The sequence below is a fragment of the Oncorhynchus clarkii genome, chromosome 31 (genome assembly GCF_045791955.1).
Source record: "Oncorhynchus clarkii lewisi isolate Uvic-CL-2024 chromosome 31, UVic_Ocla_1.0, whole genome shotgun sequence".
Lineage (NCBI taxonomy): Eukaryota > Metazoa > Chordata > Actinopteri > Salmoniformes > Salmonidae > Oncorhynchus > Oncorhynchus clarkii.
Window position 1 is genome coordinate 15333849 of NC_092177.1, and position 23345 is coordinate 15357193.

At 43.7% G+C, this 23345-nt stretch overlaps 1 protein-coding gene across 1 annotated transcript in view; it reads right to left on the bottom strand.

The window, feature by feature from the left end:
• Window positions 1–23345, bottom strand: part of LOC139390480 (glutamate receptor 1-like) — a 190419-nt gene that overhangs the window by 19676 nt on the left and 147398 nt on the right. The window contains exons 12-13 of the mRNA XM_071137612.1: window positions 3664–3862; window positions 3292–3539 (exon numbers count right to left, since the gene is read on the bottom strand). Coding sequence (XP_070993713.1) covers window positions 3292–3539; window positions 3664–3862 — 447 coding nt within the window. The remainder of the gene's footprint in view (window positions 1–3291; window positions 3540–3663; window positions 3863–23345) is intronic.

A 23345-nucleotide genomic window follows, 5' to 3' on the forward strand; every position in this document is an offset into this window, starting at 1 on the left:
GTGAAAACCTCCTTCCATCAGCAAGGGCATTGAAGATGAAACGTGGCTGGCTCTTTCCGCATGACAATGATCCCAAACACACCGCCCGGGCAACGAAGGAGTGGCTTTGTAAGAAGCATTTCAAGGTCCTGGAGTGGCCTAGCCATTCTCCAGATCTCAACCCCATAGAAAATCTTTGGAGGGAGTTGAAAGTCTGTGTTGCCCAGCAACAGCCCCAAAACATCACTGCTCTAGAGGAGATCTGCATGGAGGAATGGGCCAAAATACCAGCAACAGTGTGTGAAAACCTTGTGAAGACTTACAGAAAACGTTTGACCTCTGTCATTGCCAACAAAGGGTATATAACAAAGTATTGAGATAAACTTTTGTTATTAACCAAATACTTATTTTCCACCATAATTTGCAAATAAATTCATTAAAAATCCTACAATGTGATTTACTGTATCTTTTTTCCTCATTTTGTCTGTCATAGTTGAAGTGTACCTATGACGAAAATTACAGGCCTCTCTCATCTTTTTAAGTGGGAGAACTTGCACAATTGGTGGCTGACTAAATACTTTTTTGTCCCACTGTATAAAACATGGACTGTAGTCATGAGAGGTGAGGTTAGGCGGGTGTTGAGTTGTCTGCTGTAGCTGTTACCAAATAATACAAATAATGACAAACACAAAATCAGTTTTTGTAATCATTTCTCATTAAAGCCTCATAACATCAGTCTGCATTGATGATCTGAGTGCTTACAGGAGTAGCAGTGAAAACACTAGACAGATGTGTGTTTAAATGTAGTCCCACATAGAGCTTCTGCCCAGATACATTGTTTATGAGAGCTGTGTGTGTGTGTTTGTGTGAAGTCAGAAAGAGAGAGGGTGAGATAGAGAGCGAAAGAGAGGGAAAGTGACAGAGAGAGAAAGAGAGAGAGAGACAGAGAGAGAGAAAGAGAGAGAAAGAGAGACAGAGAGAGAAAGAGAGACAGAGAGAGAAAGAGAGACAGAGAGAGAAAGAGAGAGAGAGAGAGAGAGAGACCATAGTTGAGGCTTCAAATGAAGCAGGCCAAATAAAACTGCACTAGAACACAAGCCTCAGACTGAGAGAGGAGAACAGAGAAAGAGGAGAACAGAGGAGAGAGAACAGAGGAGAACAGAGAAAGAGGAGAACAGAGGATAGAGAACAGAGGAGAACAGAGAAAGAGGATAGAGGAGAGAGAACAGAGGAGAGAGAACAGAGGAGAACAGAGAAAGAGGAGAACAGAGGAGAGAGAACAGAGGAGAGAGAACAGAGGAGAACAGAGGAGAACAGAGGAGAACAGAGAACAGAGGAGAACAGAGGAGAACAGAGAAAGAGGAGAACAGAGAAAGAGGAGAACAGAGGAGAACAGAGAAAGAGGAGAACAGATGAGAACAGAGGAGAGAGGAGAAAGAGGAAAACAGAAGAGAGAGAACAGAGGAGAGAGGGGAACAGAGGAGAACAGAGAAAGCGGAGAACAGAGGAGAACAGAGAAAGAGGAGAACAGAGGAGAGGAGAAAGAGGAATACAGAGAAAGAGGAGAACAGAGGAGAACAGAGAAAGAGGAGAACAGAGGAGAGGAGAAAGATAACAGAGAAAGAGGAGAACTGAAGAGAAAAGACGAGAGTCAGGGAGAGAGGAGTAAAGGAGAGGAGAACAAGTGTTTCTGAAGGAGGGAGGAAAGAAAATGGGGGTCAGATTTCCACAGACCACTTCTGTAAGCACTCAGAGTCCTGTCAGCCTGACCAAGGCCCAAGAGGTGGATGTAAATGGCTTAGCAAGGCTTTAGCTCTCACAGACACAGAGATACACTGCTCTGTAGGAGTCATAGAGGTTACACAGACACAGAGATATACTGCTCTGCAGGAGTCATAGAGGTTACACAGAGATATACTGCTCTGCAGGAGTCATAGAGGTTACACAGACACAGAGATATACTGCTCTGCAGGAGTCATAGAGGTTACACAGACACAGAGATATACGGCTCTGTAGGAGTCATAGAGTTTACACAGACACAGAGATATACTGCTCTGCAGGAGTCATAGAGGTTACACAGAGATATACGGCTCTGCAGGAGTCATAGAGGTTACACAGACACAGAGATATACTGCTCTGCAGGAGTCATAGAGGTTACACAGAGATATACGGCTCTGCAGGAGTCATAGAGGTTACACAGACACAGAGATATACTGCTCTGCAGGAGTCATAGAAGTTACACAGAGATATACGGCTCTGCAGGAGTCATAGAGGTTACACAGACACAGAGATATACGGCTCTGCAGGAGTCATAGAGGTTACACAGACACAGAGATATACTGCTCTGCAGGAGTCATAGAAGTTACACAGACACAGAGATATACGGCTCTGCAGGAGTCATAGAGGTTACACAGACACAGAGATATACTGCTCTGCAGGAGTCATAGAGGTTACACAGAGATATACGGCTCTGCAGGAGTCATAGAGGTTACACAGACACAGAGATATACGGCTCTGCAGGAGTCATAGAAGTTACACAGACACAGAGATATACGGCTCTGCAGGAGTCATAGAGGTTACACAGACACAGAGATATACGGCTCTGCAGGAGTCATAGAGGTTACACAGACACAGAGATATACGGCTCTGCAGGAGTCATAGAGGTTACATAGACACAGAGATATACGGCTCTGCAGGAGTCATAGAGGTTACACAGACACAGAGATATACGGCTCTGCAGGAGTCATAGAGGTTACACAGACACAGAGATATACGGCTCTGCAGGAGTCATAGAGGTTACACAGACACAGAGATATACTGCTCTGCAGGAGTCATAGAAGTTACACAGACACAGAGATATACGGCTCTGCAGGAGTCATAGAGGTTACACAGACACAGAGATATACGGCTCTGCAGGAGTCATAGAAGTTACACAGACACAGAGATATACGGCTCTGCAGGAGTCATAGAGGTTACACAGACACAGAGATATACGGCTCTGCAGGAGTCATAGAGGTTACACAAATTGCCATTGTGAAAATATAAAGACACCTGTTAACATTAGGTCATACATGCTGCTTATGACACAAAACAGTGTGTCAGGTGTTTGATGTTTATAGTGTCTGCATCTCAAACGGCACCCTATTCCCTACATAGTTCACTACTTTTGACCAGCACCTTGTGGAACTTGGTCAAAAGTAATGCACAATATAGGGAAAAGGGATGTATCTCCATACAAAACAATCTGCATGCATAAAAATCTGTTTAAGCCATTCCAGGCCCTGAGGCAGAGGTGCAGCTCCACGTTATTACCTGAGGGGTGAGCCCTTGGGCGTGGCGATACCGTATCCTTTAGAGTCCAGGTTCCCCCCCACCTTCATGGTGTCACAGGGTTTCCTCTGCTCGATGTACTCGTTCATGGTGGACTCTAACAGGTAGGCATACCTCCCTTTGGACTTCCTGACCCTCATCACTCCCTCGTCTGTGGTCTTCACAAACACTGAGGGGTCGGCCGACTTCATGTACGACCACATCTTCTCAAACACCGCGATCTTAGACCGCTGGGGAGAGAGGAGGGGTTAGGATTGTGTGTGTGTGGGGGGGTAGTAAACTGCGTGTGTGAGTAAACTGCATGTACATGCCAGTCAAACAGGTGTGTGTCTATAAGTAAACCACAGGTCTCACCCTGAAGAACTCCTTGGTGGAACCAGCATCCAGAGTTCCGTAGGCGATCTCAGTCTGTTTAGCCAGGTCCTCAGCACTCTCTATGGGGGACACCATCCTCTCCACGGTGAGGAAAGCAGCCAGGTTGGCCGTGTAGGACGAGATGATGATGAGAGTGAAGAACCACCACACGCCCCCCACTATCCGCCCTGACAGAGACCTAGAGGGAGAAACAACCAGGTTGGCCGTGTAGGACGAGATGATGATGAGAGTGAAGAACCACCACACGCCTCCCACTAACCGCCCTGACAGAGACCTAGAGGGAGAAACAACCAGGTTGGCCGTGTAGGACGAGATGATGATGAGAGTGAAGAACCACCACACGCCCCCCACTATCCGCCCTGACAGAGACCTAGAGGGAGAAACAGCCAGAGACAGGAGTTTGAGACATGCCTACAGACACCTACGTACATACCTACACACACAACCCCTAGGATATGTCCAGCTACACCTAAAGGGAGAAATATATAACGGCGACTAACCCCATTCCATACAAATCTGAGCAACCGCGGCACTCAAACGAGGCTGCAATAAAAACGAATGGGACTGTAGCGACTGTGTTGGTATCAATATATGGGGTGTGAACTAGGTTTCTATTCAAGTGTTGATTGACATGTTAATGGCCCAATAGTATTGGAGAAAAGTTGAAAAAACTGACCCCACCGACGCTGTACATTAAATTGTGACATGTCGTGATGTAACGTACACCACATATTATGCACCTCCTTCTGTGTGGTACAGCCTCTCTGCTACAGGTGTAGCGCTTCTCTCACAGTTTAAAAACAAGAAAGGGACAGGGACAGGGAAATGGGTATGGGGTAAGGGTAAGAAGAAAGGTTAAGGGGGAAGGGTAAGGGGAAGGGTAAGGGGGAAGGAGAAAGGTTAAGAGGGAAGGGTAAGGGGAAGGAGAAGGGTAAGGGGGAAGGGTAAGGAGAAAGGTAAGGGGGAAGGGTAAGGAGAAAGGTAAGGGGGAAGGGTAAGGGGGTAAGGGGAAGGGGAAGGAGAAAGGTAAGGGGGAAGGGTAAGGGGGTAAGGGTAAGGGTAAGGAGAAAGGTAAGGGGGAAGGGTAAGGGGGTAAGGGTAAGGGTAAGGAGAAAGGTAAGGGGGAAGGGTAAGGGGGTAAGGGGAAGGGGAAGGAGAAAGGTAAGGGGGAAGGGTAAGGGGGTAAGGGGAAGGGGAAGGAGAAAGGTAATGGGGAAGGGTAAGGGTAAGGGGGAAGGGTAAGGGTAAGGAGAAAGGTAAGGGGGAAGGGTAGGGGTAAGGGTGAGGGTAAGGGGGAAGGGGAAGGGTAAGGGGGTAAGGGGAAGGGTGGGAGAAAGGTAAGGGGGAAGGGTAAGGGGTAAGGGTAAGGGTAAGGAGAAAGGGAAGGGGGAAGGGTAGGGGTAAGGGGTAAGGGTAAGGGGGAAGGGGAAGGGTAAGGGGGTAAGGGGAAGGGTGGGAGAAAGGTAAGGGGGAAAGGTAAGGGGTAAGGGTAAGGGTAAGGGGGAAGGGTAAGGGTAAGGAGAAAGGTAAGGGGGAAGGGTAGGGGTAAGGGTGAGGGTAAGGGGGAAGGGGAAGGGTAAGGGGGTAAGGGGAAGGGTGGGAGAAAGGTAAGGGGGAAGGGTAAGGGGGTAAGGGTAAGGAGAAAGGTTAAGGTAAACCCATCTGTATAACTCTCCGTTAAGATCTCATTCACTTGCATCTATCTACATTATAACAAACCAAAGCCTCTGCCTTTCACATGACTCTGACCTATCTAGCTAGCATCACATGACAGTACAGCAGTCTCTGTCTGTGTCTCATCATCAGACACCATGCTATGTCCCAAATAGCACCATATTCCCTTCACAGTGCACTACTTTTGACCAGGGCCCCTATATAGGGAATAAGGTGCTGTTTGGGATACACCCCTGCCTCTACTGTAATGTCATCAAGGCTCTGGGAGAGCTGTGTTAAATGTGCTGAGACAAGATAACTGAGCATCACAAAGGAGCTACACCAGATTCACCTCACCTTAAGGAAGCTGCCAGCATGTTTCACGGAGCCACACACATTCATTGGTGGTGATTAATAACAGGAGGAGGAAGAGGAGGCCACTTAGTCACAGCTTTTCAAAAACAAACTACTGATTTGTCGGAAGCCAAATTCCCCTAGGACCTTTCTCTGTGTCTCGGGAAGTGTCCCAAATGGAACCCTATTGCCTTTATGGTGCACTGCGTCTGACCAGGGCCATGTGATAGGCCATATAGGGAACAGGGTACCACACAGGCTGTAGCTCTGTCTCTCTGCCTCAGGAGAACACAACTGAGCACTAACGATTAACTGTATCTCTGTTACATACCATTCTCTTCTCTGGCACGTCAGACTCAGAGAGAGTACAGGACAGAGAGAGATAGAGAGCTTTTACGTGATCAACAATAAGCTGAAGAGAAAACAAAAAAGGGTTCCAGGGTTTAGTCTTTGTGTACTTAGTGAAGTAGAACATTAAAAGGAAGATTGGACAAGAAAATAAGAGGGAAATTATTTAGGATGAGAGAAGATAGGAGGATGATGAAAAAGTTACAAGGCCTGAGAAGAGATGGAAAGAGGGTATGGGTGAAAGAGAAGAGAGGGAACGAGAAGAGAGGGAAAGAGAAGAGAGGGAAAGAGAAGAGAGGGAAAGAGAAGATAGTGAAAGAGAAGAGAGGGAAAGAGAAGAGGGAAAGAGAAGAGAGGGAAAGAGAAGAGAGGGAAAGAGAAGATAGTGAAAGAGAAGAGAGGGAAAGAGAAGAGAGGGAAAGAGAAGAGAGGGAAAGAGAAGAGAGGGAAAGAGAAGAGAGGGAAAGAGAGGAGAGGGAAAGAGAAGAGAGGGAAAGAGAAGAGAGGGAAAGAGAAGAGAGGGAAAGAGAAGAGAGGGAAAGAGAGGAGAGGGAAAGAGAAGAGAGGGAAAGAGAAGAGAGGGAAAGAGAAGAGAGTGAAAGAGAAGAGAGTGAAAGAGAAGAGAGGGAAAGAGGGTATGGGTGAAAGAGAAGAGAGGGAAAGAGGGTATGGGTGAAAGAGACGAGAGGGAAAGAGAAGAGAGTGAAAGAGAAGAGAGGGAAAGAGAAGAGAGTGAAAGAGAAGAGAGGGAAAGAGAAGAGAGTGAAAGAGAAGAGAGGGACAGAGAAGATAGTGAAAGAGAAGAGAGGGAAAGAGAAGATAGTGAAAGAGAAGAGAGGGAAAGAGAAGAGTGAAAGAGAAGAGAGAGAAAGAGAAGACAGTGAAAGAAAATATAGGGAAAGAGAAGATAGTGAAAGAGAAGATAGGGAAAGAGAAGATAGTGAAAGAGAAGAAAGGGAAAGAGAGGGGTTAGAGTGACAGAGAAGAGAGGGAAAGAGAGGGGTTAGAGTGACAGAGAAGAGAGGGAAAGAGAGGGGTTAGAGTGACAGAGAAGAGAGGGAAAGAGAAGAGTGGGAAAGAGAGGGGTAAGAGTGACAGAGAAGAGAGGGAAATAGGAGAGAGGGAAGGAGAAGAGAAGGAAAGAGATGGGGAAGAGTGACAGAGAAGAGAGGGAAAGAGAGAAAGAGAAGAGAGGGAAAGAGAGGGGTGAGAGTGAAAGAGAAGAGAGGGAAATAGAAGGGTAAGAGTGAAAGAGAAGAGAGGGAAAGAGAGGGGTAAGAGTGACATAGAAGAGAGGGAAAGAGAGGGGTAAGAGTGACAGAGAAGAGAGGGAAAGAGAGGGGTAAGAGTGACAGAGAAGAGAGGGGTAAGAGTGACAGAGAAGAGAGTGACAGAGAAGAGAGGGAAAGAGAGGGGTAAGAGTGACCGAGAAGGGAGAGAAAGAGAGGGGTAAGAGTGACAAAGAAGAGAGTGACAGAGAAGAGAGGGAAATAGAGGGGTAAGAGTGACAGGGAAGAGAGGGGTAAGAGTGACAGAGAAGAGAGGGAAAGAGAGGGGTAAGAGTGACAGAGAAGAGAGGGAAAGAGAGGGGTAAGAGTGACAGAGAAGAGAGGGAAAGAGAGGGGTAAGAGTGACAGAGAAGAGAGGGAAAGAGAGGGGTAAGAGTGACAGAGAAGAGAGGGAAAGAGAGGGGTTAGAGTGACAGAGAAGAGAGGGAAAGAGAGGGGTAAGAGTGACAGAGAAGAGAGTGACAGAGAAGAGAGGGAAAGAGAGGGGTAAGAGTGACAGAGAAGAGAGGGAAATAGAGGGGTAAGAGTGACAGAGAAGAGAGTGACAGAGAAGAGAGAAAAAGAGTGACAGAGAAGAGAGTGACAGAGAATGGGGAGACCTACCACCGTGTTAAACCTGAGCAGGCTTTAGGTGGAGGAGGATATGTCTGCATGTCTGTCCATCTGGGTATACTATATCCCTTCCTCTTTATCCCTCCTTCCATACATGCTCCCATCCCCTGCTTCTCTTCTCTCACTCTCTTTTTATTTTATATTTAACCTTTATTTAATTAGGCAAGTTAGTTAAGAACAAATTCTTATTTACAATGACGGCCTATCCCCGCCAAACCCTCCCTTAACACGGACAACGCCGGGCCAGTTGTGCGACGCCCTATGGGACTCTCAATCACAGCCAGCTGTGATACAGCCCAGGATCGAACCAGGGTCTGTAGTGACGCGTCTAGCACTGAGATGCAGTGGCTTAGACCACTGCGCCACTCGGGAGCCCTCTGTCTCTCTCTCTCCCTAACCCTCACACCCTCCCATCTCTCCCTCTCTTTCTCCCTCACTCTCGCTCTCGCTCTCGCTCTCCCTAACCCATCTCATCATCTCTTTCTCACTCTTATCTGCAAACAGTCTAATTAGTACTAATCAATCGTCACCAACATATAAACCCCATACTGTACAGCAGGGGTTCTCAAAGTGGGTCCAAGGTCCTGAATGGGGTCTGCTGCAAGATCTCAAATCAGAAAATACACCGAACAAAAATAGAAATGCAACATACAATTTTACTGGGTTACAGTTCATATAAGGAAATCAGGGAATGGGAATAGAGACATGCATTTGTTGATCACAGATTTTTTTAAAAGCAGGGGTGTGGATCAGAAAACCAGTCAGTATCTAGTGTGACCACCGTTTGCCTCATGCAATACTACCCCCCCCCCCCCCCCCCATTTTTTTCACTGTCATTTAAGGCAAAATGTGTAGAATTGCATGATATCAACTTTAAAGCTGCAACAACAAACATGTCTTTGCCCCATGACAAAATGTGTAGAATTGCAGGAAATGTGTTTCTCTCCGATGCCAAGAGGCGAGCCTTTTAAACGTTCATTCCCTGGGCCCAAGACTTGGTTCGTCCAGCCACGCACTGCAGAAATCATACTAAAACTCCTTGTAGGCTATTTTTAAATGGCACTGGAGTTGTGTTCTGATTAGAAATGGGTCACTGATAAAATGTTCTATCACAAAAGTGGTCCCCAGTCCCAAAACGTTTGAGAACCTCATACAGTACAGTGCTGCAGTGAACACCAGTGAAACACTATGGAGGCTGCTTACAGTGCCAGGGGTTTAGAGCAGTGCTGTCATTTCACTACCCCATTAAGACAATGATTCATGACGTATTCACAACTATTGATTACTGCTGAACATTATATTAAATGGTTATGTCTCTCTTTCTTTCTCTCTCTCGGAGGACCTGAGCCCTAGGACCATGCCCCAGGAATACCTGACATGATGACTCTTTGCTGTCCCCAGTCCACCTGACTGTGCTGCTGCTCCAGTTTCAACTATTCTGCCTTATTATTATTCGACCATGCTGGTCATTTATGAACATTTGAACATCTTGACCATGTTTTGTTATAATCTCCACCCGGCACAGCCAGAAGAGGACTGGCCACCCCACATAGCCTGGTTCCTCTCTAGGTTTCTTCCTAGGTTTTGGCCTTTCTAGGGAGTTTTTCCTAGCCACCGTGCTTCTTCACCTGCATTGCTTGCTGTTTGGGGTTTTAGGCTGGGTTTCTGTACAGCACTTTGAGATATCAGCTGATGTACGAAGGGCTATATAAAATATTTTTTTTTGATTGATTATGTTAACATGGAACAGGTATGGGATGCTTGTGTGCATTAGAGTGAATGTCTATGTGGCAGAAAAGGAGCAGGTCCAGGCGTGCTCACAGCAGCCAAACAAAACCAAAGCCCTCTCTAACCATGCTCTAACCATCCTCTAACCATGCTCTAACCATCTTCTAATCATCCTCTAACTATGTTCTAACCATGCTCTAACCATCCTCTAATCATCCTCTAATCATCCTCTAACCATGCTCTAACCATCCTCTAACCATGCTCTAACCATGCTCTAACCATCCTCTAACCATGCTATAACCATCTTCTAATCATCCTCTAACCATGCTCTAACCATCCTCTAACTATGTTCTAACCATCTTCTAATCATCCTCTAACTATGTTCTAACCATGCTCTAACCATGCTCTAACCATCCTCTAATCATCCTCTAACCATCCTCTAATCATCCTCTAATCATCCTCTAATCATCCTCTAATCATCCTCTAATCATCCTCTAACCATCCTCTAACCATGCTCTAACCATCCTCTAACCATCCTCTAACCATGCTCTAACCATCCTCTAACCATGCTCTAACCATCCTCTAACCATGCTCTAACCATCCTCTAACCATCCTCTAATCATCTTCTAATCATCCTCTAATCATCCTCTAATCATCCTCTAATCATCCTCTAACCATCCTCTAATCATCCTCTAATCATCCTCTAATCATCCTCTAACCATCCTCTAATCATCCTCTAATCATCCTCTAATCATCCTCTAACCATTCTCTAATCATCCTCTAACCATCCTCTAATCATCCTCTAATCATCCTCTAATCATCCTCTAATCATCCTCTAATCATCCTCTAATCATCCTCTAACCATCCTCTAATCATCCTCTAATCATCCTCTAATCATCCTCTAACCATTCTCTAATCATCCTCTAACCATCCTCTAATCATCCTCTAATCATCTTCTAATCATCCTCTAATCATCCTCTAACCATCTTCTAATCTCCCCAGCTCTGAGTTGATCTAGTGTAGCAAACTGAACTGCTAAACTCCCCGTAAAATTCCCCTTCTATTCCATATGCTAATTAGCATGACTAATGGCATCAGTGAGTGTAAAGAATGAGTCTGTAATGACCACATTACAATGGATTAGGATTTACACTGCTGGAAATGAGGGACAAAAGCAGGCTGAATAATGTTCTGATTCCAGACCAGTCAGAAATTAAAAGAACAAGACGTACCGGCTTTTCTGTTTTCTGAATAAATTAGATAGGTGTGTGTGTTCTCGAAATGCCACGTCGCCTCTAATAATGCAGTCGGACCTCTCTCTCTCTCTGTCTCTGTCTCTGTCTCTATCTCTCTCTGTGTCTCTCTCTCTCTGTCTCTCTCTCTGTCTCTGTCTCTCTCTCTCTCTCTCTCTCTCTCTCTCTCTTATAAAAGGTCAGTATTTTCATGCAGTAGAGAATGATTGAATTATGTTAATAATGTTTACAGCCTAGGGCAGTGTTTCCAACCCTGGTCTTCCAGTGTCCCAACAGTACAGCTGTATCGTAACCCTGGACAAACACACCTGGTTCAACTTGTCAACTAATCATCAAGTCCTCAATGAGTTGAATCAGGTGTTTGTCCAGGGATACAATAAAACTGTACTGTTGGAGTACAGGAGGACCAGGGTTGGGAAACATCAGTCTGGGGCACTCAAAACAGTAAATACTTCTGTTAAAGGTCTCTACCATAGAGTGTTATGGCATACGATGCTTTGTACTAGTGTGATACAAGGAGGGAATCAATTCAACGGCTGATGTGGACTTAGTGGTTTACTGTGGTTCACTGCAGACACGTGCGGGCATACACACATACACACAGGGGTGCTGTGACACACACTCACGCACGCATACGGGTACATGCTGTGAGCTGCGACACGTGTCTCTCTGGGTTGCCATGGTAGCACACCCTGCTCTCCAAACAGTTCTGACCATCTGAGCTGAAAGAAGGATTTAAGTCTTCTCACTCCTCCTTCCCTCCCTCTCTGCCCCTCTATTCTCTCTGTCTAGCTCTCTCTCTGCCCCTCTCTTCTCTCTGTCTAGCTCTCTCTCTGCCCCTCTCTTCTCTCTGTCTAGCTCTCTCTCTCCCCCTCTCTTCTCTGTCTAGCTCTCTCTCTGCCCCTCTCTTCTCTCTGTCTAGCTCTCTCTCTGCACCTCTCTTCACTCTGTCTAGCTCTCTCTCTGCCCCTCTTCTCGCTGTCTAGCTCTCTCTCTGCCCCTCTCTTCTCTCTGTCTAGCTCTCTCTCCCCCTCTCTTCTCTCTGTCTAGCTCTCTCTCTCCCCCTCTCTTCTCTCTGTCTAGCTCTCTCTCTGCCCCTCTCTTCTCTCTGTCTAGCTCTCTCTCTGCCCCTCTCTTCTCTCTGTCTAGCTCTCTCTCTGCCCCTCTCTTCTCGCTGTCTAGCTCTCTCTCTGCCCCTATTTTCTCTCTGTCTAGCTCTCTCTCTCCCACTCTCTTCTCTCTGTCTAGCTCTCTCTCTGCCCCTCTCTTCTCTCTGTCTAGCTCTCTCTCTCCCACTCTCTTCTCTCTGTCTAGCTCTCTCTCTGCCCCCCCTCTATCTGTACTCTATCAGTCTCTCTCTCTTCTATCAGTCTCTCGCTTTCTCTCTCTGTCCTCCATCAGGTTCTCTCTCTTTCTCTCTCTGTCCTATCTCTCCTTCTCTCTCTTTCTCTCTCGGTTCTCTATCAGTCTCTCTCTCTTTCTCACTCTGTCCTCTATCAGTCTCTCTCTCTTTTTCACTCTGTCCTCTATCAGTCTCTCTCTCTTTCTCACTCTGTCCTCTATCAGTCTCTCTCTCTTTCTCACTCTGTCCTCTAGCAGGCTCTCTCTGTGGGAGGCAGCGGAACAAACCCTGAAGTGTAGCTCTCTTCTCTCTTAACCGGTAAAATCCATTGACACAGCCCTTCAGATCATCCAGCTACTATAGTAGCATATCATATCCTTATCTTCTCTGATTTAGCCAGTTACTAGCCTATCTACTCTGATTTAGCCAGTTACTAGCCTATTTACTCTGATTTAGCCAGTTACTAGCCTATTTACTCTGAATTAGCCAGTTACTAATGTCTTGACGTTGGCCTGGGGGTAGGTTTATGACAGTCATAAATACCTCCTCCCCCCTTTTTCCTCTCTCTACCCTACTGATGTTACATTTGAAAATCCATTGATTAACATAGAGATTCTGGGAACATCAGAAGGTGGTACTTAATGAATATGATGTCAGTTCGGTTGTCATCTGAGACATTCTCATCAAAGATAAGATGACATAAACTCTACAGTGGATAGTCTTCACATCAGAGTTATCAGATTCACATGGAATTGTTGTTCAATTTAAATGTTTGAATATGAAATTATTCGTGATGGGATGAAATGTGATTTTAGCTTCTAAAATGTAAGATTTCGGTTTTCATAAGGTGCTCTCTCTGCTCAATCATTGGCCCGCCCCTATGAAGGGACATGGGCTATAAAACTTTTTATACACGCCCTCCTCTCCCTTCCTATATCAACCTTGACGACAATATAACCATGTGTTTCTAGGATGTGTGGATGACGGTCAGAATGGTTCAGATAATAACTACAGAACAAAGCCAACATCAGCGTGAGCTTTGGTTGCGAATGGTATGAACGTTGAACTCTTATTCACTACAGAAGTGATACCTCCTAGCCGTTGAGTTAGCAACAGCAGCTGCAAACGCAGGTTAGGAAGGAACAGAGTATCCCGTCTACCACACAACGACGTTACTACAACTTATCCAATTGACCAGCATTCTTCAAAGGACTAGGTTGGGCAACACGGTTTTCCATCTACCACCAACCTACCGAAGCGCTGCTCAGAATAAATATTTATTGCATTTTCCTTTTCCAAATGGGCGGTAATTTAGAATGCATAAGATACTGTATTTGCGAAAGCATAGCTTCTTCCCTTTGTTCCTCAGTCTACACGCTCTTTCACTCAAATCCAGCCCCTTTTCTTTTGTGTAACAAGCTGTCATACCTGTTCTGTCCGCTAGGGGTGTTTTCCTTTATGACGTCATTTGTATTCAAGTTATGATTAATTATGTGTATGTGTAATTCTGTGTGATTAGTTAGGTATTTAGTAAATAAATAATTAAACCCAATTTTGTATTGCTGATTCAACTTGTTAGCCAGGATTTGTGAAGATAACCAAGAATTTACAACTTTCAGATGAGACTGAATTAAGGTGACGATTAATATTGACTGCTATTGATGTAAAGTATTACTTGGTCTTTAAGAGTTTATTCGGAAGATAACAGCTCTATAAATATTATTTCGTAGAGTCCCGACTCTCTAGTTAATTACATTTACATGATTAGATCAATCAGGAAATATTAATTACGGATAAATAATAATAGCATGTCATATCACTTAATCCGGCATAGCCAAAGACACAACACTAGCCTATTTACTCTGATTTAGCCAGTTACTAGCCTATTTACTCTGATTTAGCCAGTTACTAGCCTATTTACTCTGATTTAGCCAGTTACTAGCCTATCTACTTTGATTTAGCCAGTTACTAGCCTATCTACTCTGATTTAGCCCGTTACTAGCCTATTTACTTTGATTTAGCCAGTTACTAGCCTATCTACTTTGATTTAGCCAGTTACTAGCCTATCTACTTTGATTTAGCCAGTTACTAGCCTATCTTCTCTGATTTAGCCAGTTACTAGCCTATCTACTCTGATTTAGCCCGTTACTAGCCTATTTACTCTGATTTAAACATCCAGCTACTAATGATTTCAACAACTAGAACATGGGCTTCTAACTGACCAGTCCCTGTGACATACAAACCTCTTTACTATACAGCCCTTAATGCATGACCTAACAGCTAACAAATCCATTCATGTGGTACATGGTGTTAACTCTACCTTAGATTTCCCAGAGAGCCTGAACCCTTATCTGGTACATGGTGTTAACTCTACCTTAGATTTCCCAGAGAGCCTGAACCCCTGTCTGGTACATGGTGTTAACTCTACCTTAGATTTCACAGAGAGCCTGAACCCCTACGGGAAATCTAATCAGAGACACATTCAGATTCTGTCACGATTATATTTTACGGAACATAACTAGCCTCCACAAGGACCATTTAAGTGTGTGTGTGTGCATACATGCCTTTATGCCTGCATACATATCTGTGTGTCTGCCTCCGTGTGTGAGTGTGTGTGTTCCTGTGTGTGAATAAGATGTAGTGTGTGTGCCTGAGTGTGTGTGTGTGCGTGTGCTTGTGTACGTGCCCGTGTGTCTGCCTCAGTGTGTGAATGTGTGTATGCTTTTATGTGTGTTAGAGTGATCAAGGGTTGCTTTGATGTGAGACAATGTCCTGAAGTAAACTGAACCAGGTTATAAATCAACCACGCTCTATAATACTGTCTCTTATCTAAAGCACTGCTGAAATACTGACTGTCTCTTCTATAAAGCACTGCTATAATACTGAATGTCTCTTATCTAAAGCACTGCTATAATACTGACTGTCTCTTATCTAAAGCACTGCTATAATACTGACTGTCTCTTATCTAAAGCACTGCTATAATACTGACTGTCTCTTCTCTAAAGCACTGCTATAATACTGACTGTCTCTTATCTAAAGCACTGCTATAATACTGACTGTCTCCTCGCTAAAGCAGTGCTATAATACTGACTGTCTCTTCTCTAAAGCACTGCTATAATACTGACTGTCTCTTCTCTAAAGCACTGCTATAATACTGGCTGTCTCTTCTCTAAATCACTGCTATAATACTGTCTCTTCTCTAAAGCACTGCTATAATACTGACTGTCTCTTCTCTAAAGCACTGCTATAATACTGGATGTCTCTTCTCCAAAGCACTGCTATAATACTGACTGTCTCTTCTCTAAAGCACTGCTATAATACTGTCTCTTATCTAAAGCACTGCTATAATACTGTCTCTTATCTAAAGCACTTCTATAATACTGACTGTCTCTTCTCTAAAGCACTGCTATAATACTGACTGTCTCTTCTCTAAAGCACTGCTATAATACTGACTGTCTCTTCTCTAAAGCACGGTAGATCGAAATTCCGTATATTTCTTCCGCCTGTGTGATGTAGGATGTGAAATCTGACAGCACTTGAAGCTGGGATGTCCTTCCTACCATTTAATTCGCTCTTCCGACTGTCCATCAAAATCTGGCTGAAACCTACGTCACACTCCTTACAGTGTAGAGCAGCAGGAGAGAGTGGTTTTGTCGCTCTAGCACATTCAGAGATCGATTTATAGACAGTAATCTAAAATAATTCACAGATTTTAAACAAAACACACTATCTGTTTGCCATAGAAGTACAGGATTAATCTGGGATGAAATGCGAGTTCCTGCCGTGTTTAGGGCTAGAGCTCTGTGAGTTCCTGCCGTGTTTAGGGCTAGAGCTCTGTGAGTTCCTGCCGTGTTTAGGGCTAGAGCTCTATGAGTTCCTGCCGTGTTTAGGGCTAGAGCTCTGCGAGACATTCACAGCGGTCGGGGCATATGTTTTAGAAAAATCTGCACATTTTCTCGAACACTAAACATACAAACATGTATTTTACATTCATAAGAAAGGTGAACTCATAGTTAGCCATTTTATAATTTGATTATACTATATTTAGAAAGCATATAAATCACTTGAAGTCTTATTCATAGTTTCGCTGAATAGGAAATGCATCATAAAAAATATTTAATTTTATCATATTTGTACTGTGTATTTGAGCTTGTGTCCTCCAAAGTGACAATACCTCAGCAATGTATTTTTTTTAAATGACCAGAAAGGTGAGATTTTAACCTTTCTTGGAATATGCAGCATTATTAGTTTTTGTTTATGTCCCTCTCATGATAAATAATTACTTTTGGGATTACGTAGATTACATTTTAGATTACATTTAAGAGGTTAAAGCTGGTCCAGCACCATCCTCAGACAATTGCCTTCATTGTCACGCCGTGATCTGTTTCACCTGTACTTGTGCTTGTCTCTACCCTCCTCCAGGTGTTGCTCATCTTCCACATTATCCCCTGGGTACTTATACCTGTGTTCTCTGTTTGTCTGTTGCCAGGTCGTCTTGTTTGTCAAGTCAACCAGTGTTTTTTCTCAGCTCCTGCTTTTCCCCAGTCTCTCTTTTCTCACTCTCCTGGTTTTGACCTTTGCCTGTCCTGACTCTGAGCCCGCCTGCCTGACCACACTGCCTGCCCCTGACTCTGAGCCTGCCTGCCATCCTGTGCCTTTGCCACTACTCTGGATTATCAACCCCTGCCTGCCTTGATTTGTGGTTTGCCTGCCCCTGTTGCTGTAATACACATTGTTACTTCAACAGTCTGCATTTGGGTCTTACCTGAAACGTGATAGTACAAACTGGCCGTGACTGACCCAGCAGACTTAGACCAGCTCCGCAACGCCATCTCCTCCCAGGAACGATCATTAGTAACACAAGGAGTTGCTTTCCAGTCTGATGGAAGGGTTCCAGGAAGTGGCCGAACGTCACGACCTAGCATTGGACGCATTGCGGGGGAAATTCCGTGGGCTGCCTACCAGGCAACCTACCATGACAGTAACCTCCCAGCCCCCAAGTAACCAGGCTGGTAGCAGCACCGTCACCCTGGTTTCCCGGGAACGCCTCTTACCGGAGTGCTACGATGGCGATTCCAAAACCTGCCGGGCCTTTCTCTCCCAGTGCTCCCTCATTTTCGAGCTGCAGTCTTCTTCGTTCCCCTCGGACAGCTCAAAGATAGTGTACAATATTACGCTGACGTCCGGGAGGGCACTCGCCTGGGCCACAGCGGTGAGGGAGCAACAATCCACCGTCTGCCTCAGTCTGGATGTATTCGTGATGGAGGTGAGAAAAGTTTGAGGCTACAATTTCCCGGGAGAGAGGCTGCCTGGAAGTTACTCCAGCTTCGGCAGGACTCCCTCAGTGTGGCAGACTATGCGGTGGATTTCCGCACGCTAGTAGCGGAGCGTGCCTGGAACCCGGAAGCAACTGTTCGACACGTTCCTGCACAGATTATCAGAGGAAGTATGAGCTTGCAGCCCGGGAACTACCGACGGATCTCGACTCACTCATCCCTTTAACCATCCGGATCGATGGACGGCAACAGGAACGTAGCCAATTGCGACCCCAATCACTCACTCAAGGATCCCACCTTGCATCTGATGAACTCCGGAAGTCCCCGAGAGCATCTGGGCTTACCTGAGTTCCTCCATGAGCCTCCAAAGACTGACGATATGCCTCTTCGCGAGCTGATGCAGCTCGGCAGGGCTAGGCTGTCTCCAGCCAAACGCGTATGCAGACTTAAATCCCAGAGTTGTCTGTATTGCGGTAATGCCGGTCATTATGTGTCTACCTGTCCCTTCAAGAGACTCCCCCTACTCACCCCCCTCTCCATGCCACCCTGCTGTGGGGCAACCAGTCCAAGTCTCTCCAAATACTCATCGACTTGAGGGCCGATATGAGTCTTGTGGATGTTACCCTGGTATCCAAGCTGGGCATCCCTACTCAACAGCTCTCCATTCCCATGAATGTTAGAACGCTGGACGGGCGCTCTATAGGCCGGGTCACCCACCATACCACCACCATCATAGTGAGATGATCCACAGTGAGATGATCCAATTCCTGCTAATTGAGTCTCAGCAGGTATCTTTGGTATTGGGATTATCTTGGCTACAGCGACACAGTCCCTTGATTGACTGGTCTACTGGTGCCATCATGGGCTGAAGCTCGTTTTGCCACACTAATTGCCTGAAATCAGTTCTGACTGCCCCGGGATGTCTTCCTGGGGGCTTGGAAATTGGCCCGAACCTCTCCGCCATTTCCGCGGAGTACCAGGACCTCCTGGAGGGGTTCAGTAAGGCCCAGGCCACTTCACTTTCGCAACACCGACCGGTGGTTCCCCCGCTCTCTGCTTCTACAACCAGACTGCTGTGGGCAGAGTGAGGTCGTAAATTCCTAAGGAAGACCCTGCCTCATGGACACACAGTTATAGAGAGTAGTTTTATGGAGACAAAGGAAATCCTTCCACCTCACAGAACGTGAGGTGCGAACAAATTTCATGTTCCAGGGAAAGTGTAAAAGATCGGTGAAGAATCCAGCTACGAACTGGTGCGTTTGTCACAACTTGGGAAGCTCAATGGAGACGGTGTGGCCACATTACCATAACGCTGTTTATATAATAGCCTCAGATATGAGGTTTACATCTAATTGTTGTATAAGATGAATGAGTGAGGATGATACTGTTTGTATAATGGTGTAATATGATTGTGGACTGTTTAATGAAGAAAAATACAATTCCCTTTTGATTTGAACTAAATCAGAGTACCGCCCCTGAGCCCAGTTAGGGCCAGACATCCTGAGACAGCCCTCTTCTGCCACTCTGAATAAAACCCCACTTTGAGAAATTATCAGCAGACCATGTTTTTCTCTAGTAGGAGGGGGACTAAAGGTTGCATACCATTGCTGAATCTTTTAACCATACCACTTAAAACTAAGACTATCGATATCGACAGAATAAGAACAAGTCTTTGATACTAATTACTAGTCTGCAGCTAGGAATTCGACATCATTGAACACGAAGAACAACAACCGCCAAAACATCCATTCTATAACGAATGTCACTCTGAACAACCGAGAGAGAGAGGGAGAGAGACGGACAATTCTGCAAAATAAATTAACTTTTCACCAGCGACCAAGACGACACACTGAGCGTAAATATATATATTGATTGCAATTGTTCCCGACTGAGTGAGCGTTCATGTGTAAGGATTAGCATTTCAATTGTTATAATTATCACTCTGTAGTGACTTCTCAGTCGACCCCCACTCTCCTTTTGTCAAACAAGCCGCGATGCCGGTTTAGCCCACTAGGGCACATTCTATCATTTCATGTAACCATATTTACTGTTTGTTTATGCATTTCTGTGAATTACTTAGTTAGTAATAAATAAATGATTTAAGACAATTGATGTATGGATGACTCATAGTGAAGACTGGGTTTGTGCAGATAACCAACAATTTACGATGTTTGGAATGAGACTAACGTGAGGTAAAATAAATAAATCATTAATCGGAAGACTATTGATCAGATATGAAAATATCTGAAAGGTTATATTGGGAAATTATAACTTTGTAATCTGAATACTTTCCTTGGTGCCCCTACTTCCTAGTTAATTACAGTTACACAATGAATTACTTTGATCGCGTTATACTAATTACAGGGAATCTTTGATAAAACTATGTCTTCAATTTAATGATAGTAAAGACATGACACCTGCTATGTCACATGATTGCCCTAGAAATATGAGTGTATAATGTGTTGATGTTTCCATTGTTCTGGTTGATAACTGTAGTGGAGATGACTTCAGTAGTATAATGTGATGATGTTTCCATTGTTCTGGTTGATAACTGTAGTGGAGATGACTTCAGTAGTATAATGTGATGATGTTTCCATTGTTCTGGTTGATAACTGTAGTGGAGGTTGACTTCAGTAGTATAATGTGTTGATGTTTCCATTGTTCTGGTTGATAACTGTAGTGGAGATGACTTCAGTAGTATAATGTGTTGATGTTTCAATTGTTCTGGTTGATAACTGTAGTAGAGATGACTTCAGTAGTATAATGTGATGATGTTTCCATTGTTCTGGTTGATAACTGTAGTGGAGATTACTTCAGTAGTATAATGTGTTGATGTCTCCATTGTTCTGGTTGATAACTGTAGTGGAGATGACTTCAGTAGTATAATGTGTTGATGTTTCCATTGTTCTGGTTGATAACTGTAGTGGAGATGACTTCAGTAGTATAATGTGTTGATGTTTCAATTGTTCTGGTTGATAACTGTAGTAGAGATGACTTCAGTAGTATAATGTGATGATGTTTCCATTGTTCTGGTTGATAACTGTAGTGGAGATTACTTCAGTAGTATAATGTGTTGATGTCTCCATTGTTCTGGTTGATAACTGTAGTGGAGATGACTTCAGTAGTATAATGTGATGATGTTTCCATTGTTCTGGTTGATAACTGTAGTGGAGATGACTTCAGTAGTATAATGTGATGATGTTTCCATTGTTCTGGTTGATAACTGTAGTGGAGATGACTTCAGTAGTATAATGTGTTGATGTTTCCATTGTTCTGGTTGATAACTGTAGTGGAGATGACTTCAGTAGTATAATGTGATGATGTTTCCATTGTTCTGGTTGATAACTGTAGTGGAGATGACTTCAGTAGTATAATGTGTTGATGTTTCCATTGTTCTGGTTGATAACTGTAGTGGAGATGACTTCAGTAGTATAATGTGTTGATGTTTCCATTGTTCTGGTTGATAACTGTAGTGGAGATGACTTCAGTAGTATAATGTGTTGATGTTTCCATTGTTCTGGTTGATAACTGTAGTGGAGATGACTTCAGTAGTATAATGTGATGATGTTTCCATTGTTCTGGTTGATAACTGTAGTGGAGATGACTTCAGTAGTATAATGTGATGATGTTTCCATTGTTCTGGTTGATAACTGTAGTGGAGGATGACTTCAGTAGTATAATGTGTTGATGTTTCCATTGTTCTGGTTGATAACTGTAGTGGAGATGACTTCAACAGTATAATGTGATGATGTTTCCATTGTTCTGGTTGATAACTGTAGTGGAGATGACTTCAGTAGTATAATGTGATGATGTTTCCATTGTTCTGGTTTATAACTGTAGTGGAGATGACTTCAGTAGTATAATGTGATGATGTTTCCATTGTTCTGGTTGATAACTGTAGTGGAGATGACTTCAGTAGTATAATGTGTTGATGTTTCCATTGTTCTGGTTGATAACTGTAGTGGAGATGACTTCAACAGTATAATGTGATGATGTTTCCATTGTTCTGGTTGATAACTGTAGTGGAGATGACTTCAGTAGTATAATGTGTTGATGTTTCCATTGTTCTGGTTGATAACTGTAGTGGAGATGACTTCAGTAGTATAATGTGATGATGTTTCCATTGTTCTGGTTGATAACTGTAGTGGAGATGACTTCAGTAGTATAATGTGATGATGTTTCCATTGTTCTGGTTGATAACTGTAGTGGAGGTTGACTTCAGTAGTATAATGTGTTGATGTTTCCATTGTTCTGGTTGATAACTGTAGTGGAGATGACTTCAGTAGTATAATGTGTTGATGTTTCCATTGTTCTGGTTGATAACTGTAGTGGAGATGACTTCAGTAGTATAATGTGATGATGTTTCCATTGTTCTGGTTGATAACTGTAGTGGAGATGACTTCAGTAGTATAATGTGATGATGTTTCCATTGTTCTGGTTGATAACTGTAGTGGAGATGACTTCAGTAGTATAATGTGATGATGTTTCCATTGTTCTGGTTGATAACTGTAGTGGAGATGACTTCAGTAGTATAATGTGTTGATGTTTCCATTGTTCTGGTTGATAACTGTAGTGGAGATGACTTCAGTAGTATAATGTGATGATGTTTCCATTGTTCTGGTTGATAACTGTAGTGGAGATTACTTCAGTAGTATAATGTGTTGATGTCTCCATTGTTCTGGTTGATAACTGTAGTGGAGATGACTTCAGTAGTATAATGTGATGATGTTTCCATTGTTCTGGTTGATAACTGTAGTGGAGGATGACTTCAGTAGTATAATGTGTTGATGTTTCCATTGTTCTGGTTGATAACTGTAGTGGAGATGACTTCAGTAGTATAATGTGATGATGTTTCCATTGTTCTGGTTGATAACTGTAGTGGAGATGACTTCAGTAGTATAATGTGATGATGTTTCCATTGTTCTGGTTGATAACTGTAGTGGAGATGACTTCAGTAGTATAATGTGATGATGTTTCCATTGTTCTGGTTGATAACTGTAGTGGAGATGACTTCAGTAGTATAATGTGATGATGTTTCCATTGTTCTGGTTGATAACTGTAGTGGAGATGACTTCAGTAGTATAATGTGATGATGTTTCCATTGTTCTGGTTGATAACTGTAGTGGAGATGACTTCAGTAGTATAATGTGATGATGTTTCCATTGTTCTGGTTGATAACTGTAGTGGAGATGACTTCAACAGTATAATGTGATGATGTTTCCATTGTTCTGGTTGATAACTGTAGTGGAGATGACTTCAGTAGTATAATGTGATGATGTTTCCATTGTTCTGGTTTATAACTGTAGTGGAGATGACTTCAGTAGTATAATGTGATGATGTTTCCATTGTTCTGGTTGATAACTGTAGTGGAGATGACTTCAGTAGTATAATGTGTTGATGTTTCCATTGTTCTGGTTGATAACTGTAGTGGAGATGACTTCAACAGTATAATGTGATGATGTTTCCATTGTTCTGGTTGATAACTGTAGTGGAGATGACTTCAGTAGTATAATGTGATGATGTTTCCATTGTTCTGGTTGATAACTGTAGTGGAGATGACTTCAGTAGTATAATGTGTTGATGTTTCCATTGTTCTGGTTGATAACTGTAGTGGAGATGACTTCAGTAGGATAATGTGTTGATGTTTCCATTGTTCTGGTTGATAACTGTAGTGGAGATGACTTCAGTAGTATAATGTGTTGATGTTTCCATTGTTCTGGTTGATAACTGTAGTGGAGGTTGACTTCAGTAGTATAATGTGTTGATGTTTCCATTGTTCTGGTTGATAACTGTAGTGGAGATGACT